Source organism: Buteo buteo, chromosome 3 (assembly GCF_964188355.1).
Source record: "Buteo buteo chromosome 3, bButBut1.hap1.1, whole genome shotgun sequence".
Taxonomy (NCBI): Eukaryota; Metazoa; Chordata; class Aves; order Accipitriformes; family Accipitridae; genus Buteo; species Buteo buteo.
Window position 1 is genome coordinate 41,344,704 of NC_134173.1, and position 19,989 is coordinate 41,364,692.

The 19,989-nt window shown below is 36.9% G+C and overlaps 1 protein-coding gene across 2 annotated transcripts in view; it reads left to right on the top strand.

The window, feature by feature from the left end:
- The window catches only part of PREX2 (phosphatidylinositol-3,4,5-trisphosphate dependent Rac exchange factor 2), a 189,535-nt gene that overhangs the window by 121,566 nt on the left and 47,980 nt on the right, over positions 1-19,989 (top strand). For both annotated transcript variants that reach the window (XM_075023413.1, XM_075023414.1), the window contains 7 exons: positions 1,244-1,338; positions 3,776-3,858; positions 4,196-4,286; positions 5,798-5,926; positions 12,067-12,108; positions 14,778-14,995; positions 17,724-17,826. In XM_075023413.1, the coding sequence (XP_074879514.1) occupies positions 1,244-1,338; positions 3,776-3,858; positions 4,196-4,286; positions 5,798-5,926; positions 12,067-12,108; positions 14,778-14,995; positions 17,724-17,826 (761 nt within the window). The remainder of the gene's footprint in view (positions 1-1,243; positions 1,339-3,775; positions 3,859-4,195; positions 4,287-5,797; positions 5,927-12,066; positions 12,109-14,777; positions 14,996-17,723; positions 17,827-19,989) is intronic.

The following is a 19,989-nucleotide window of genomic DNA, read 5'->3' on the forward strand; positions in this document are numbered from 1 at the left end:
GTCTTTTCATCTACTTAATAGATACAATTGTAATTATATCGTATTGCTTCCTTTAAGTTTTCCCCATTCACTTACCTGCTTGGCTACAGGTCCAAAACACATACCTTAGCCAGGAAATGTAAGTCAGCGTGCCAAAACTAGTAGAAGATCACTTCTATATTTACAAAAATAAAGAAAACAAGTAGGGAGCACATGGGTACATGTATAACTGCAACATTATATATAAAATATATATATGTATTTCTTGGTGAATGGGTACACCCAATTCATAAAACCAAAACCAGATCATTATATATAAATATCCTTTAGGTACACTTCTACATTACCTTATATTCACTTGGGTTTTTAAGACTCCCTCTGCTGGATAATTACTTAAGCATTGGCTGCATTGAAACTAAACAATCGTCATGTGGCTAAGAACTCTGAAGACTTTGAATTGAAATTTATCTTCATAGAATTTTTAGTACAAAAGGCTATGTTTTACTCTGTTTATGCTGCAGAAGTAGGTATGTTCTCCATCTATTTTCTGTACAAAACAATCTGTTTTGAGAGAAAAGAGTAGGACCCCCCCCCCCCAAACATTTTAATCCCCAAATCTCCTTACTGGACCAATGTGGGTGATATTTTGTACACATAGAAGTTTTCCCTGAAGTCACAGATGTAAGTGTCTATACATCTCTAACAAAATGAACAGCTGGAAGAGATGGGATTGTAAACTATATTTTGGCTGGCAGGGAAAAATAGTTTGTAGTTTGAGTTTTGGTGCTATTCAAATGGATCAAAACTCTTCTAAACCCATTATGGACTCTAGTTTGTAAGTCATACACCAGAGTGTTTCATCATTTGTATTAGCTATGGACTAGGAGTACAGAATTTATACGTGGAGTTACTAAAACATTTGAGGCCACAGTTTCAAAAACTGTCACTCATGTAAGAAAAGTTGGTTGTTTTGCATTGAAAGTGTATATTATAATCATTCTGCAAGTACTTGTTCATATGCAAGGTGAAGGGAGACAATTGAATCATCTATTTTTGGAATCTGGTCCTCTTGAGTCCTACCACGATTGCAAATTAAATGATAGCCTAAGTATAGGGATCTTTATTGTTGATAAAGAATTGTACAGACCATCTCATCATTAAATTTAAAAGGGGAAAAGGGAAAGAATTTCCATAACTTTGATACAGAGCCTGTGTTAAAGGACATGACTTTATTTCTTTTTTTGTTTTGTGTTTATTTTTCAAGCGATTGCAACAGCAATAGGAACTCCATTGCCTCATTCACCAGCATTTGTAGCAGTCAGTGCAGTTCTTATTTTCACAGTGATGAAATGGATTCAGGTATGTTTAGAAAAGTCAGCTATGAATCTATCATCTGTTCCTTTTATTCAGTTTTATTCTTTTCATTTGTCTGGCAGTTTTGTTTTTGTTTTAAAAATTGCATCCTCCTTGGTAATAGAAGTGTATCATTTTGCTTCTGCCTAGCTAGTGCTGCACTTAAGAGTCCTTCTGTGAAAGAGAGCCAACATTCCAGCATCTCTGTGAATAGACTGAATTAGTTAGAGCTCTTAGAGTCACTGCTTTTAACCACGTTCATGCCTTGACCTTGACAGTGTGTTATGTTGCACAGAGTAAGGAGCATTTTAGGTGAGTGTGGAATGCGCTCCCAGTCTGTGTCAGCACCCGGATAGCAGGATTCGGCTGTGTATGTTTGTAGGAAAGAATGTGAGAGACCACATAGAAGCACATTCTTGTTTATGCCATGACAAATTGAATTTAAATAAATGCAGCTGCTAATAGGAATGAGATGGGATTTAACTGCATGGAGTACAAGGTCATTTACTCAGGGACTAAGAATAAAAATATTCGCTTTAAGCTGAGAGTTTATCATTTGGGAATGACTTAGGAAAAGAAAGAACTGGGCATATTAGTTTGAATATGAGCCACCAGTGAGACTTGGCCCTAGAGAGGGCAAATTTTATTGCTGGTTGTACCAGGAGAGGTATTTTCAGTTGGGACAGGAAAGTATTAATGACATTATGCAAGGTATCTGAGACACCTTATGAATAATGCAATTCTAGGCAGCTGCTTTCCAGAAATGATACATACTTACAGAGCTGGGCAGATACAGAGGAAGGGATGAAGGAGCAAGTCCAGAGGCGGGCCACTAAGACGATCAGAGGGCTGGAGCACCTCTTCTATGAAGACAGACTGAGAGAGTTGGGGTTGTTCAGCCTGGCGAAGAGAAGGCTCCGGGGAGACCTGATAGCAGCCTTCCAGTACCTAAAGGGGCTCTACAAGAAAGCTGGAGAGGGACTTTTTACAAGGGCATGTAGTGACTTGTACAAGGGATAATGTCTTTAAACTGAAAGAAGGTAGATTTAGATTAGACGTAAGAAAGAATCTCTTCACTGTGAGGGTGGTGAGGCACTGGAACAGGTTGCCCAGAGAGGCTGTGGATGTCTCAATCCCTGGAAGTGTTCCAGGCCAGTTTGGATGGGGCTTTGAGCAACCTGGTCTAGTGGAAGGTGTCCCTGCCTATGGCAGGGGGTTGGAACTAGATGATTTTTAAGGTCCCTTCCAACCCAAACCATTCTATGATTCTATGATAAAGAACTGTTAATAAAAGAGGAGAGCAAGGGTCCGCATCTTCAACTTACGATGTAAATGAACTGATATGCACTTGTGCAGCATCAAGCTGAAGTACCAACTGAGGTGCCTAAAAGAATATGTCTGTGCTAGCCAAGCACAGATAGTGTTTGAATTGGTAAATACTGCTGCTCAGTGTAACTCCCACTCTCCTGATGACTTAATCTTCTCCTAGTTCCAAAGCTAACCTGGTTAACTCCAAATCAAGACTCTTTCACACTGTGCTCCATCTGTTGCAATTAAAATCCTGTGAAGGGTTGTAACTACTGGCTGTAAGGACATCTAAAGGAGCTAAAAAAAAAATCAAGGAGAGAAAAGTGCTATTTAAGGGTTTCACTGACATAAGAAAAATGAGTCTAGATTGACCATGAATAAATTTGGATTATAAATTATCAAGTGGCTACTTCTTATCTGTCACTGCAACAGCAAGGAGGAAAACCAGTTTTAAGCTCAATTTTTCACAGCTTTTGAAAGAGTTCAGGTTTCATCACCCGTTCTCTGAGAGAGCGAGTGACTGAGGGCAGTGACCTAGGAGAGTCCTCCTTCTTTGTACTCTCTTAGGAAATGATGTGGTATGTACTACTAAAAGCTTCATATCAAATACAGGATTTGGATGCTGTGTTTTTGTTGAATTACTAAAATCTCAGAACCATTTAATTAGTAAGAACATTAAGACTGTGAATTGTCTGTAGAGTCCCTATAAAAATTTTATGGTGAATGCATTTCAGTGACTTTGTGGTCTGCTATATTAGGTTCATACTACTTAGCCATTTAGTCTGGTGTTTAGGATGTTCTTCAGCATAGAAGAATCCTGTGTTCTGGTCACATAATGGTTGAGATTTGAAGGGACCTCTTGAGATCATCCAGTCCAATCCTCTGCTCGAGCAGGGTCATCTAGACAGGTTGTCCAGGGCCATGTCCTGTTGGGTTTTGAATATAGGCCTTTCTCTAAGAGCTATTTCTGTATTATGGAGGGACTACCAAATGCAAAATATGTAGGGAGAACAGTTACCATAATCCTGAAAACCTAAGCACGAGTCTGTGTGTAAAGCAGATTATCTAAGCTACAAAGATTTTTGGAAAGTATGCTGAAACTTCTAAACATTTTTTATTTTAAAATATTTTTCAGGTGATGAGCTTCCCATAAGTGTTCGAATCTCCCATGATAAACAGGATAAGCTCCATAGCTGTTTGGAGCATCTTTTTGGTCAAGTATGAGATTATTTTTCTTGGCTTTGATACTAACGTCCATGTTTGAGCTAAGATGTCTTTAGCAAATACTTCTTTTTCTTTTTACTTTTGCTTTCCACTGTTTACTGGGATGGTATGTATTTACTCATTCTCCTTCAGTTTTCTGTAAATAGTTCAAAACTGTGAATTAAACAGGTCCTTAGATTTAGTCTAACATTCCCTAGCTTGTTACTTTAACTAGAGCCATTAGGTAAGAAAGAATCCAAAGCTGCCTTTCTGTAGTCCGTATTTCTTAAAGAAAGAATTTGTAATTGTTGCTGTAAAAAACATCTTTCTCACAGAACCTTGATCCCAACAGGTCGATTCAATTGTCAATCTTCTGAAAGGACCAGCTGTGATGAGAGCCTTTGAGCAGACAAAATATTTTACACCAGGTCGGGGCCTCCAAGGTAACATTTATTTCTAGCTATGAGAATCAAAAGGCAGCTTGAGGGGTACATGGATATGGCTATCTACTCCTTGAGCTGGGTGTTAAAGAACTGATTTTACTTAATCTTGGTGTATTCTGCAATAATTGGTTGTTGAAATTCTTGTTAAGTAGATCTTATTCTTAGTTGGCTTCTTACACTTCCATTGCACAACGTACAAAAGAATTTTAGGTTTCTTGGAAAGTTAGTGTTAAATTGTAGACTCTGAACTGACTATAGAATTGCTGAGGTTTTTGAAGCAAGAAACAGGTTTTATATATTGCAGGTGTTTTTATTACATTTTTGTCTCAACTACTGAAGCCATTTCTGATCTATTTTAGTACTAATACCAGATTTTTATTATTTTTTGTAGATATATAATTTGTGAAGTTGATTTATAAATAATTTTCAAATGTAAATATATAGTTAAAGTAATATTTATGCTAAATATATGCTTATATAAGTATTACTGATCGTTTTAAAAAAAAAATCCTGTATGTAATTTCAGATACTCTGCTAATGCTCACATAGTTGCTTAAGTCTAAGTGTATAAATAGATATCTGGTGGTAGCCATAATATTCTGATGAAAAATGCAAAGGACTTCTTTCAGTGAACTGAGGTGTGTTTTTTTTTAAAAAAAAAAAAAGAAAAAAGCTCAATGGGAGACTGAATGTTGTATTAATATGTATAATAGTTTTGATTATGATTTTATTGATCCTGCACGTGTCTTTTGCCAAGGAAAACTAATTTTATATGGCCAGAGGGTGGATCTTCGGCTTTTATAAATCACCAAAATCCCACTGAAGTCAATAGAGCTTAATTACTGTACCCCAATTATCTGGTTTTACAAAGCCTGAAATACTTCCCCCTCACTGAATTTGCATGGAAAACCACATAACCTCCTCTTTTTGTTCTTCTTTTTTTTGTTTCCTATTTCGGACCCAAGATAATGGGGATGAACCTAGAGCATTTCTGCTCTCTTGTGTTTCTCAGTGTTTCAGATTGTTTGTGGCAGGCCCACACAACAAAATGTTATCCTTTCAGTGGTATAGTAAATGTTCAGTTTGACACAAGATATGGACATGTCAGATATTTTATTCTTGATCTGCACCATCTTCATGAACCATACAAGGAGCACTTCAATGATTTGAAAGATAGACTAGGTTAAGCAATAAGTAATTTTGTTTTAAGTTTCATTTTCTGATTGAATTAATTTTGCCTCTAAAAGTGCCAGGGTCCTGCTTTCTCCGTGGAGACAGGCATCTTCTATCTTATGTACCTGGTTCAGAAAGAATCATGTTTGGGAGTGCTGCTTGCTCTCTCCTTTAAGTAGGGAGCTTAGGTGACTGTTAGACCTGTCACCCTAGCTTTAACTAGAGTTAAATAAGTTGACAACTCCTTGAGCTGTGAAACCATTTAGGAAGAAATAATGTCTTACTGGGGCTTTCTCAGGAGGTTTAAGCAGAAAAATATTATTTTTGTCCTTGATTAGAGTTTCAGCAGGAAATGGAACCGAAGCTTAACTGTCCAAAGAGGCTACGACTCCACATCAAGCAAGACCCTTGGAACCTCCCCAGCAGTGTCCGGAGTCTTGCCCAGAATATCAGAAAATTTGTAGAAGGTTAGTAAGAACAATGTGACCATAAATAAACACTTCATTAATGATAGAGAGCCTGGGGAAGGGAAGAGGAAAGATACAACTGCTTCATGTTGCTGCTAGGCAAGGTTTGCTGAACACAGTGTAGTCTATGGGAAATGCCTGAATTTCAGAACTTTTTTGTGATCTTAGTAACAAGGTTAGTGGAGTATATCTCAGCTGTCTCGTGCTCACCCTATTGGCTTCAGGTACCGAAGAGAAAATCATCTGTTCTGACAAGTGAAAACAAATGAACCATATGTTGCATGTGCTACGTTATTTCAGTTGCTGCTGAAGTCCAGTGGGCTTGACTGATTTGTAACAGAACTTCATGGTACTGATAGACCAAAATGGGGCTTTCCTTGAAATTAAACTCCCTTTTTTCTACTGTCTTAAATGGAAAGATGAAGAGTCTGCAGGACAACTTTTGTCCTATATCGTGCTCTTACCTGTCATTGATCTGGAATCATTGTCCCTCTAAAATCATACTCCCTCTTCTGCCGTGAAGCCAAACCTCTTCCACTGATTTTCACTTAGTCCATCACAACTCATCCTATCACTCCTCCTCCTCCACCTCCCTCCCACCACTGTCTTAAGTTACCTAGTACTCTGCTCCTCTTCACCACCAAGTGACAATGTGAGCTGGGGTTTTCTGCTCTCTCCCTGGCTTCATAAGAAAGTAACTGGGATTTCCTCTCCAGAAAATCTGCCTGTAGCTTCTGCTTTATTTCCTGTGCTGTTTGACAGAGAAACAGAAATAATGAGCAAAATTATTTCTATAAAACTACTTGCTCTAGGAGTCTACATGGGAACAAAAACTTGTGTCAGGTCTAGCTTTAAATGATTTGTGTGTGTGTTTAGCTTCTTTTGTTTTGTTGGCTGATTTCCATGGTGTCCCATAAAGAAACTGCTAAATTTCAGATCACTGGAAAAGAACTTTGTGATAAGTTTTATTAAGATAAACCTCCAAAAACCAACCAGCCAAACCAAACAAACTCCTCCTCCTCTGACATTTGGTATTTCTCATTTCAGATACAATCATATTTTCAGACCCTGGGTTAGAAAATTATAAAAACAACCACAAAAATATCTCCTATTTTTTGAGTCAATCACAGTGGGTTGACTGTCCAATACTAAGAATACTTCTTTTAGTTTAATGGTGGCCGTCAGTGATTGAAAAATGCATAAATATTTTTGGATCCTTCTATCTACAGGTCTATCTTCAGCCTAAACCAAATTATATTCAAGTATTAATCATGGTTTCTTTCACAGTTCAGGAGGAACAGAAATGTGTTTTTAACAGTCCTTCATTGCCCCCCTTCTGAAGCCAAGCCTAACAGACCATTTTCACATAACTTGTTTGCCCATAAATAGAATTAATAGACTTAACCCATTTCAGCATTGGTCATATACTCTCAATATTGAGCTGAGGTTATTCGGATAAATTTGGTTTTAAATCTACCACAAAATTCTGTGGGAGAGTTCAGCAAGGTCCAAAGGACTTGCTGCCTCTCTATAATAGAAAACTTCTCTTTTTACAATACTACTATAATGTAATGGTGATATTTATCAGAAGGAATCTTGATGTTTACAGAACAATAAAACTGTTTGTGTTTTCTAATGTTTTAGAAATTAGGATTAAAAAGGGTTTTCTCTGTTAATAAATTATAGTAACTAACTTTATTGCAACTGTCATACTTGTGAATGGTGCATGATTCAGAGCTAAATAGTAAAAGGCATTGTTCTTGTGCTGTTCAAGGAGAGCACCCACTCTGCCTTAACTTCTCTCATCACTGTGTCTCAGAATTTTTCTGCCAACTTTAAATATTCTTGGCTCTCCCTTTCCATCCACGGCATCTGAGCTTTTGTCAGAGATTTCCAACAACTGGCTTCTGTGCCATCTTCTTAACCAAATACATGGGTTTACATGTAAAATTATCATCTTAGGTTGTTTATTCACTGTCAGTCTTTACATCTTTCTATTATCTTGTCATGTTTTTTTCTTTACTTTGATTTCTATTCCACCGCCCCCACCCCTGCAAACTGGTATCACTAATACTTGTTCCTGAGAAGTACTTTCGAGAATCATGATCCACATCTTCATTATAATTTTGATTTGCCTGTGGGACCAAGAAGTTGGTGTGATGTAATGGATACCTGAAAGCCTAGCTTCTTGTGGCTTCCCTGGCACAAATAGCATGAAGGAGAAATAGGAGAATGGAAGTAAATAATTGCTTTTCAAGCCTTAGTTTCCAAGGCATGTCTAGACAGGTATATGTAATTCAGTGTTGAAAAGATTCAGGGCAGAAATGTGCCCCTCGGGCAGTTTGGGGAGACTGCTGTGACTTAGACAGGCTTAGGCCTGTATAAATTAAACTTGAGACACAACCAGCAGCTGGATCTAACTGAAATCAGATCAGCACGAAGCAGGGCTATAAATGCTTTAGCAGCTAAATTTTCCCATCATATCTTCATTTCTTGTTTTCTCCTTTCTAATCTTGCCATTATGCACTGTGTTCATAAATGGTCAGGATACCTAGAAGAACCACTAGTACTGCCCTGAGCTATTTCTGGCTGAAAACCTAAAGCATGGTACAGAGATTTACCTCCCTGATTTCCCTTTTATTTGCCCGATTCAGAAAAAAGAAAAGTTACCTCCTAATTTGACTGCTTAGTTGGGCTTATGAGAAAAAGTTGGAACAAAGTCCTGGGATTTTAGAAGACTCTTCATGTTTGTTTATAAGTAAAAGGCAGTATTTTAATTGAGGAAAGCAGATATGTTTGTCTCTTCTAGCGTGTTCTAGAGGAAGTAGTCAAAGGAGACCACAGATGTAACTTTGTTCACCATGGCGAAAAAAATTGTTGTAATTAAAACCTCCAAATGTTACAAACATACTTAACCTTTATTGATGAATGCTAAGTAAGGATGAATGCTTTCAGTAAATGCATCTCCTTATTGAAAACTGACTCATTTTTATTTTCATAAAAATATCACAGGCTATTGTAATTTTTTACTCATTGTTCTGTTGCATCGTAGAATGTGTTGTGTTAGATTAGACTGATTAGTGCTTTAGAACAGGAGACATGGGAGCCACACAAAAATGAGATGTTTTAAGTCCTAGATCTTAGGATTCTTTTTATTTACTTTGTATGAAGAAATGGAAAACTCAGAATGCCTCAAGGATGGTCATTCTGGTCTGTCAATTTTCTTTTTATTAGTATTGGAATTGGGAGAACAGTTTTTAAAAAAAATCTATGAGGGTTTGCACAGATTAAAAAAAAAAAAAAAAAACCAACAGAAAAAACCAACCAAACCTTCCTTGACAGTAGATTTAAAACATTATGTGGAGATTGCTTTGTCTCATTTCATTTGTCCTCCCATATCATTAGAGAAAGAAAAGTTTTCTATGGTTACAGTAAAAGGCAGCCCTAGAAGGCTAATCAAGTTGATAGAAATGAAGAGTTCTCTGAAATAATATACGGAGTCTAGGAGGATTTATCTGGAGCTAAGTAACTAAAGTAAAGATGAAAGTTATTTCTTGGAGTGACTGGGCCTACTAAATTGTTAAACCAATAAAGATAAGTTGTTGGCACAAGCAGATCTTTGAAGATGGAGTGCTTGATTTTGGTGCAGGAGAGAGCAGTAGTCAGGGCAGGTATTCAACAGTCACTGAACAGAGAAAGAATAATGTAGGTACGTGATTCTGGATGTAACATGAGAATTGGGAAGCACAAGAGGAAAAGCTGAGGGATGACTCAAGTAGGAACCAGGAAAATCAACAAGATGGATGGAAAGAAAGGGACCCTTCAGAAGCAAAGTAAAACCAAAACTGGTCAGCATAACAACAGAAAGGTATAAAGAGAACAAAGAGGAGGAGAAATTTCTGTAGTTGTTTTTTTCCCAAATTAAAAAAAGGTAAGATCTTTGGTCAAAAGAAGAGGTGTTTTAGAGGAAGTCAGATTTCTAGTCAGCTAGTCACATAACTGCATGAGGAAGTGCAGTTGTTTTGCTAGCACAATAATTTTAAGTTTAAACAGGAAATACTATGCAATTGAGAAAGTACACATCTATTTTAATTTAAATTAGGAGTGAGGAGTGAAGGATCCTTTCAGTCATTAAAGGTATAAGACATGTATTTCAACTTAAATCATGAAACATGCAGTGCAAATCTCAGTCTTATTTCAAAAATATTTTCAGGTGTGAGAAACAAAATAAAACTAAAATCTAGCCTTTACTGGCAAAGATCAGAATAGCAGAATAGCATGATAAAAAAAAAAAAAAGTAGTACAAAAGAATTTTTAAGAATAAAAGAAGCTGAAAGCATCTTGCATTACAAATCATATAATCTAAAGATAAATTGCTAGGGAGTTATTCCTTTCCATATGCCGTGTAGCAAGACAGGGTGAAAACTTCCATAGGATTTGGAATTTGTTGAAAAGCAAATGGTTGACATCCAAAGTTCATTTCTAACCCCAGGTAAGTCTCTACTTATACAAATAACCTAAAAACACTTTCTTGCCTGTGGGTATATTTTGAAATAGAGAAGACTTATAGCAATGATAAAGGAGAGTTGCAGTGTTTTGTAATTTTCCCGTAAGCAGGAAATCATTATTTATAGATACCTCAAATGCTTTTGAATTCAGAGATCCAACAAATCTCATATAAAACAAGCTGCAAGTAATAGCCTCAATGTATCTAAATTCTTCAGACAAAATCTATATTTCCCTGTATTGTATTTTCAGTTACTAAGCTATGTTCAGACAAGGTGCTAAGTTATTAATCTCTGTAAGTTTTTTTTCCAAAAGACAGAAGGCTAAGGCAAAGACCTATCACCAGGCAATTTTCAAGAATAACCAGTAATTTTGAGTGTTTTGATGCTTGTATTTGAGATACTGTGGTCATGAGTTTCAGAAGCATAGGTACTGCCAGTTCTTTTCACAATGTGTGTACAGCACAGATGAAGATCAGGCTTGAAAGGTTTTCTTCTTTTTTAAGCATAGTCACCTTTGGGGAAGATTCTGGCTTTTCATAAATACGTTCAAGTACACACAGAATCCAGACTGTGCTGTTGATAGAGTCAACTCCAATGTCAGTTCTGTCATCTGAGTTGTGTTCAAATTTCAAACAATTCAAATTTCAAACCTATTACATTCGGGTTTAGTAGGGGGCAACATATTCCCAAATTGTCCTATTGTCCATATGCCCCATAGCAGCTCTGCTGGTCCACTGAGCAGGGCTTGGAATAGGACTGCACAGAAAACTGAGTGTGTGAAAGAAAGTTTGGAAAGATCCGAAAGCATGTGAAGTAGCAGTGTGTTCCTACAGGCAGTTACTCTAGGATAACTGATGTGCTCGAAGTTCAACACTCTTTAAGGTTATGGCAGCTTTTTGATTTGCCTGTTCCTTGCAGTGGTGGTTAACACATTTAAATTTGTGCTCTGGTACATGGTAGAGGGGAAGAATCACTCCCTTCAGCCCGCAAACTTTGAGAAGTTCACCCCCCCCCCCCCCCCCCAAAAAAAAAAAGTGTCAAGAGATATAAAACCAAATTTTTATCACTGTAAATGAAGACTTTTTTTTTTAATCTATACTTTTTTACTTCATACATTGTTAAGTGACAAGAAATGTTTGAAGCAAAATAAAATCCTGAAGGCTGAGAATAAAGTGAAAATGCTGTTGTATTTTTCCTGGATGCTTTGGCATACATTAAAATTAGGATAATTTGAGATTTTTAAGTATGGAACGAGAGAGGGAAAAGAAAAAATAAAGAACAGGGGTAGTGTGGGAATCAGTGAAAACTGGTCTTGCTTTTCAAAGTTTTAAGACTGGAATTCTTCATATGTGGACTTGCACTGGCCAGCTGGTACACATGTACTCTGAGATAGCAGCTGCTTCTTTATGTGTCTTTCTCAGTGTTGGTGCTTTTGATTATTATCAATTTTATCAAGTAATATGTAAAATTAAGTGAAATTGAGACTCATTACTGTTTTGTAGGTATAAATCAGGATTGCCTACACAAGAAGTTGCAGTTAAGCTGGTATAAAATGAGAAACTGCAAATGCATTATTATGTTGGTGAAAACACTTTTAACCATGACCTCAATATATTTTCTTTTTTCTTTAAGAGGTGAAGGCACGAATACTCTTGGCACTTCTTGAATATACAGGTAATTTTGCTTGTTTTGGGAGTGAGGGAAATGGATGTGGGTGGTTTGAGATTTTTTTTGCTTTTGGACAGAATACTGTGTTTAGAGGAAGGGGAAAAATCTCAGACACGATAACCTGATATCAACAACTTTACCCCTGTGTTTACAGTGAGGATTTCTGAAGAACACAACAATTCCAAAGACATTTCTAACAAACATTGCACTTTTTTTTTTTTTTTTTTTTTTTTTAAATGCAAAATACCTTCTCTGGTCATTTACTTTGGATCTTGGCAGATGAAGTAACTACTAAATCACTGAGCTTGTGCACAGTACTTCTGCTGTCTTTCTTGTTTTGGGCTTTCTCCTATTTGCTATCTTTTTTTCTTTTCTCTTCATTCCCATCTATTTCCAGACTTACCTTACTTTTCTAACCCTTACCTTTCCTTTGATCTTTTTTTTAGAGAATACCTTTTTTTAAGTCTCTCCTTTTTAGAGGGATCTGATTATTCTGTGTATTATTCGACCATCACCGCATACAGCATACAGCTTCAAATACACAAAATAGACGTGTGTCTGCAAAATAAATGTCAGTCAATCAGTATTTAGAAAATAATACTTATGGCAGAAGATTCTCTATAGTTTGTAGGTGCATAATATTCAAGTAAGCAGTCACATTTGACTGTAAAAGTGATTATTTTAACCATCTTGTAGCATTATATGAATGCATTATTATTTCATTATTTTGTTATGACATGTAGCTGCAGTTTTATAAAGTGGAATATAACATTTCTTTGTTGTCAGATTTCTTCCAAATATTATAAAAGTTTTTAGAAATTCCTCAGGTGTTTTAAAGTAAGTGACCTGAGAAAATACCCCAGATTTGGTATTTTTTTAAAGCAGTTTTCCTTATTTACATGGTTTCATAAGTTCATAAATTCTGTAGTTTATTTTGTGTAAAAATTCTTTTGAAAAAAGAGCCCAAAGTGCTCTTGGATGCAGTATCTGATATTCGAGTAGTATTGAATGAGATTTGGAAATGAGGTGTTGGAGACACAAGAGGGCTGCTTCAGAAGGAGGTAATACAGAGGAAGGCACTGAAAGTCAGCTGTTGTTAGGCAAACAGAGATAAATTTGAGCAAAGCGAGGAGAGAGAATATGTGTTGGGCTCAAATCCCTGAGCGCTGCTGTGACATTGGAAAGTTTTTGACCACAGAGAAGCCAGTGGGATTTTTGAAGCTAGAGATGGGTGGAGTTTTTAAATATGAAAATTCTGTCTGTACTGGAATCTGCACAACTTGAGAGATTGGAGAGACAGAGTTTAATTGTAATAATCAAAACAAAAAGCAATGAGTCATAGTGCAGAGGCAGTAGTGATTAGACCATTTATGGAAGACTTTCCTGGGGTCCTGAGAGGATGGCAAATGAAATAAAAATGATAGTAAAAGAGTGGTCACTATTATCAATAGTCAAGGAAAAGACTGGAGATTTCAGGAGGAAAACAGACAGAATGGAGTTACTTTGAGAAATACTTGGAGTCCAAGAAAAGCATATTTTTAAAGTCAGTTTTAATTTTATGAGTACAGAATTATTTCTGCTGACTTATCCAGTCATCTAAAGTCTTGCCAGGTCTATAGAGAAGGTGGAAAAGGAGCTAAGCTTCTTAAAGGCAGAGGAATATAAAAGTAAGGACTAAGATTTTAGGCTTTGGAAAGACCTCAGTATCACCTAATCTTCTTCTCTTGCTCTGAGAAAGATTAAAAGTCTACCTGTACCATTTGTGATTGATGTTTGCCTAACAGCTCATAATGATAAAAATACTTGAAGACCTTCAGAAAAGAGAAGGAAGCACTGAATATTTATCACTACAATTCTGTGCTTTATTGAGAACATATTTCCCTTTCTAACTCTTTTGACCTTTAGCTAATCTAATGCCTGTGCCCTCCAGGATAAATTGGTAGGTTAGCTAGTACCTAATTTGAATCAGCTGCTAATGGTTCCATAGAATTCTACCTAGGGACCTGTCCTGGACTTCCCTGACACCATAAATCTCTGCTGCTTCCTGAATATGTGATGCTGCTCTGTGCTTATTTTCTAGATTATGCATTTATAAAATACTGTATTTGGATAGATTGCGTTCTGGTAGCAGCACTCCTATATGCCCTGTCTGCACTTTACAGCAGGCAGTCTTCATCTGTCCTACCCAGCTGGTAGCTGTGGAGTTGACCAGATGATGCAGTCATATTAAGAGCTTCTGACTATCCTTGCTTTCCTGTGGGAAGTAAATGTGTTTGTGCCCAGCTGGTTCTCACATTGCAGCAAAGAGATCTGCCTCACATCCATCACCTTGTAACATCAAAAGTACATAGAATTGGTGGCATGTACATTAAAATCTACAAGATAAACATACAGTTCTTCATTGTTTATGAAGAACTACTTTAAATTCCAGATTTTAAATACATTTCTGTATAATTTTAGAATTTAAAAGATTATTTTATATGTGGAAAATGGCAGTTTGGGGTGTGGAGTGCTATTTACTGGGAATAACATTAGGCTGTAAACTTTGTAATTTACTTTACATTAAAATGACTTGGTTTTTAGACAGAGAAAAAAATTCTAACCCAGTTCCTTTGCTGTTAATTAATCTACTGCTCCATTTTTGCTTTTCCTTTTTTGGCTTTTACCCATCACAGATAGCGAGATACAACTGAGGCGAGATATGGTCTTCTGTCAGAGCCTAGTGGCCACAGTCTGTGCTTTTTCAGAGCAACTAATGGTGGCCTTAAATCAGATGTTTGACAACAACAAAGAATATGAAATGGAGACACTAGAGGCCAGCAGAAGGTGGCTGGAACAGATAGCCAGTGCAGGTCTTCTCCTTCATTTCCAGTCCCTGCTCTCGCCTAACCTGGTAAGACTTCTCATGTGGCATGCTTGGTCACAATCTGTGTTTGTTCCCTGGACCTAGGGCACGGTTAAATGTGTCTTAGTTATAAATGTGATTTTCTGTGTCCTTTGTGCTTAGCTTGTTACTTAATTAGCTGCTATTTGGAAAATTTGCGATTTAGATAATTACAGAGATGGGAAATGTTTGTTTGTGATATGGGAAATATGTTTTCCACAAAGACAGTATTATGTTTGTTTTGAGTTAGCAAATAGTGAGTTTACCCTTGACTCCCCACTGCTATTATAGCTGTTCCTTAGGAGTGAATGTAGCATTAGGTGGTAACCAGAACTTATGCAAGATAAATAAAATACCTGGTTTAGATAATTTTATCACCCCCTCCCCCCAAAAACAATAGGTCTGTAGTAGTTGAAGGAGTAGACATGCTAGTCTGTTTTGCTTCTGTCATAGGGCAAATCCTTTTAGCCTGTCAGGGTAATTGGAAATCTGCTATTTCTTCACAAGGCTTGGCAAAGAGCCATGGGTTAAGAAACAGTTAAAAAAGGGACATGGCTTTGTAGTCCTCTAATCCCCAGTTATCCAAAGTGCTGCTTCAGCTATTTAAGCTGCTTCTCACACTAGACTGGTGGCTGCTAACCAGAAGAACTGTGAAGCAGTCTGCACCGTCTGCTCCATGGTGGTCTTCTCAACCTCTGAAGTTGCTCACTGAAAATAACTGATTTGGTACATCCTACTGTATAAAAGTCAATGCAAATAACAGACTATGTTCCTAGTATCAAAGGTCTTCTTTCCTTGCCTTGTCTATCTCGGCAGCAAATTGCTGTCACAATGATCTGATAAACTTTAGAAGCAGAAATGATTAATAGAAATAAAAGTATTTCTAAATCACAATCGTAAAGTATTAGCGTATGGTACTGTTAGAGAGCATTGACTTGAGCTAGTGTGAACTACTTCACAGGTAGTTGAGTTACCGATGTGGGCTTGCATGGGACAGCGTATGTCAGGACAAGGTGTGCAGCTTAAAAACAGGTAAAGTCAGTGCCTGAGAGAAACAGGAGGGCTCTTTATCCACATGGGGGGTGTGTGAAGAAAGCAGTCAGGGAAGCTTGGGTTCATGTCTTGAATCTTGGATGCTTCTTAGCACCATGCAGCACCAGCATGTCCTGGTGCTGCAGTCCTCAGAGTTCAAGAGTAAATTCAATTGGCGCCTGTCTAATGTTTTTCCATGTACTTAGTTGTCATGTTATCACAAAATAACTGTTGTCTTTACAGCACTGAACACTTCTGGTTTTTCTTTCAAGATTGTAGAGATTTCCTTTGTAGTGAAAATGCATGCTACTTAGCTGTTTTCATGTAATCAGATACCAGCAGTATGCATTGTCGAATTGAAAATAAAATTAAATTTAGTCTCTTCTCTAACTATTCTCAATCAAGTGAAAAGTATTTAAAGGCAAGTTTTTCAATACCTTCTCAGCACTGTTTTGCTTACAAATGATCTGTGTTATTTTAAACAAGGGTATTTGAAGGAAACTACAGTCAATATGGCCAGAGTTCAGTAAAGTATGAGCAGTTGTGCAAAGATTTCCCATGTCACTGAATGGTTTTCAGACTATTCTGCTGATAAAACTGCTCTGTCCATAGAGACTTCATAAATTGAACCAGGAGACAAAATATTTCTAGCAGCTTTGCTTTTTCCTAAATACAAGGGGGAATGCTATTTCAATATATAGATCAGGGAAATCATGTGGTGGTTTTCTTTTTTTTTTTTTCCTTTCTATAATTCAGTGAGCTATAGTTTATTCTCATTTTATAGGCAGCTAGTTTATTATTCTTTGCCTTCCTACTGCTTCAGTTCTTAGAGGAGGAAAAATGCACGCCTCAGATTTCCATTTGGCTCTTGGTAACTTAAGGTGCTAGGTGAGGGTTGTATAAAGAACAAAATTAATTTAAGCGATTATTGATTTCCACATATTTAACTCAAGGTAACCATACTTGTAGATTACTATTTTCCTTTTGAAAGGTTCAGTAAAGTGTCCTGAGAAGTTAGTAATTTACTTCCTGAAGCTTTTTTGGTAAATTAGTCTGGATTTCTTTAGCTGTCTCTCTAGCTCAGGAGTACACAGAGTGAACCATACATGCAAATCAGAATATTGACATATCTACATACTTGATTTGCATCTAGAGGTTTGTAGGTGAAAGTGCAAAAATCACCCTGAGCTGTACTCATTCTGAGCTACTGGTTCAATTATTGGAGCTTAGAGTGGACACAGTGAACTCTCATCTGTGTTTTATAAATGAAATGCTAAAGTTATGGCATTTTTTAAAGAAAATTGCTAATAAGAAGAATTTGTTTTTCACATTTCCCCTCTGTTAATTTACAAGCTAGATCTGGTGTCAAGACAAGCTGTTGAAGTCTGGTATCTTACATAAAGAATAATTACAGTATTGTTTGATTAAAAGCCATGAGAAGTAATGGTAGCTATAAATTACCTATTAATTTACTATGTGAAATGATAACATTCATTTCAATGATCTTGGACTAGTAATAAAAGGGAAGGTGCCAATAGAAGCAAAGATATTTACATTATCTAGGAGTTAATTAGGTTATACACGGCATCAGTGAAATGTTGTGCAACGTTCTGTAGCTATGTTTATGTCCTGCTCTCATATTATTTCTGGTAGGGAAAACATCTGGCTGAAATGACTGTTTCACTTTTTCTTTTGCCTTTTTTAGGCTGATGAGCAAGCCATGCTAGAAGATACATTGGTTGCACTGTTTGACTTGGAAAAAGTTACTTTTTACTTCAGACAATCAGAGCCAGAACCACTAGTTGCCAGTGAGTAATTATAATTTGTATCTGGGCTTTACTCTTGAGAAACATTTTCTGTATTTGTAACATTTTTCTCTCCTAGAACATTACCTCCCACAGGGAGTATTATATAATTTGGGATTATGGAGAATTAGTACATCTGTAGCCCTCCTAATATTCCTAGATTTCCTGAAATACAGCTAACATCAGTGACAATGCAGAGTCATTATCTGGCAATGTCAGTAACCTTGGGGACAAAAGTGTTTGCTTAACCCAATTTTCCATTGGGAGTACATGACTGCATCAGGAAAGTCCCTGGAAGATCTAGTTGTTATTGAAGAGTCATGTGTAAAATAAGCTTGAAGGTCTTAATAGATAAATGCAACTGAGATGAGATGGAGAAGCATAAAAAACATTTCATTTATTGTCTGAAAGACAAAGTAGATTTTGGAAGAGTTCCTTGAAAGGAGATGGCAAGCACTATTAGGATAGCTTTAAATTGTGCAAGAAACTTCCTCTGAGACCCGCTGGTGCAGATGATCAAGGTCCTGAACCCTTCCTCCCAATACTCACCCAACTCACAGGAAGGGACTGTCTTTGCAGTCTGCTGTAAGCCTTCACTCATTTTCAGCCAGTTCTTTATTAATATGTTTCAGCCAGGAGAGATTTTCCTGCAGTGAACTTTGTTTAGTGAGCAAAAAAGCCCTCATTTTTTCCTAAGTATCATAACTCCCCTGGGAAGGGAGGAAAGCATGTCTGCTTCACATCAAGCTTTTCTAAAACAATTCCCTTGCCGAATCGAGACCACATGTGAGAGAACTTCTGCAATAACCAAAACCAGAAGACATAAAGCTCCTCCACAAAGCTTCCCGTGCTCCAAAGAATTCAGTAGGGCAGGGCTGGTAGTCAGGTAGGAATTAGCCTGTATAAGACCATGTTTATTTCTGTATAATTCAAGTAAGGACCCTGTTCAGAGTGTTTGTTTTAAAAAGCAGCCCTGCCAAGCCAGGTAACAATGTGGAACTGGAGTTACAGGAGGGCCTCCTGATGGGGAGTTAACCCTATGCCTGTGTCATGAACTGTTCATATTGCTGTATCTTCCAACTGAGGTGTCTGTGCTAAAACAGAGATAAATGGAAAGTCCATGTGTTCTAGGATTGTAATAAACGCTGTATTTCCTTTTGGTTAAAGTGCTTCCACCACAGTCATCATGACTGTGGTTACAGAAGACAAAGAACTGGCAAATTCGGTTTTACCATTTATGATTGTGCATAAAAAATGAAACAAACCCCCTCTTTTTCTTATTACCAAAAACATCAAAAAACGCCCCTTTGGAATCTTTTCCATTTAGGTACAAAATAGTTTATGCACACAGTGTAAAAACTACATAATAATATTATTAATGCAAGTCACTAAATTTTATTGCTACTGCTTTCAACTTGGAGACTTATGTATGGAAAAGATACTTAAACAGGAAAAAGCTTAAGTTGAATTAAACTGACTTCCTCTGGGAGATTTAGCTAAATGGAAAATTTCCATCAACTTTTGCTAATGGTCATTACATGTTAATCATCTAGCATAATACACACAATATATGTTGGGGAGTCACTGTAACTGCAAAATGATACTGCTAGTTGCCCTGAACTCTACACCAGTTGATGTATTATGACATTTAGTTTGTCAAAGTGTAATGAAATCTGCTCTTACAGTTTTATATATTTTACCATAATACATTTGTTTTCTCACTTGAGTCCTGATGTTTAACAATAATTTAATGAATATGCTGGAAGCTACTGTATATTTACTTGTGTTCTATCCCACACAAATCTGAGGAGAGTCTGACTCTGTATAATCACACTGACCTGATACATTGTGCACCCGAGGAAGGCATATGAAATATGGCTAAAGGCATTCTTCCAGTGATTTCAAACTATGTGCTGTATGTAGATGTTCCTTCAGATTTATGGGGAATACAAGTAGGATGTTTCTAACTACATTATTTGCTCAGTATTTTTGCTGTCATTGACAGTCACTGCTTTTCTGTTTATCTACTTCCTGATAATGGATAGGCCAAAAGTGACCACAGCAACACTGAGTATAGTGTAAAATACTGCATGTGTTAGTTTTGTGTCTGCAGTGATTTTATCTAAGTGTGTGAATTTTGGGTGCAACAGTTTCTGGAAAAGGACG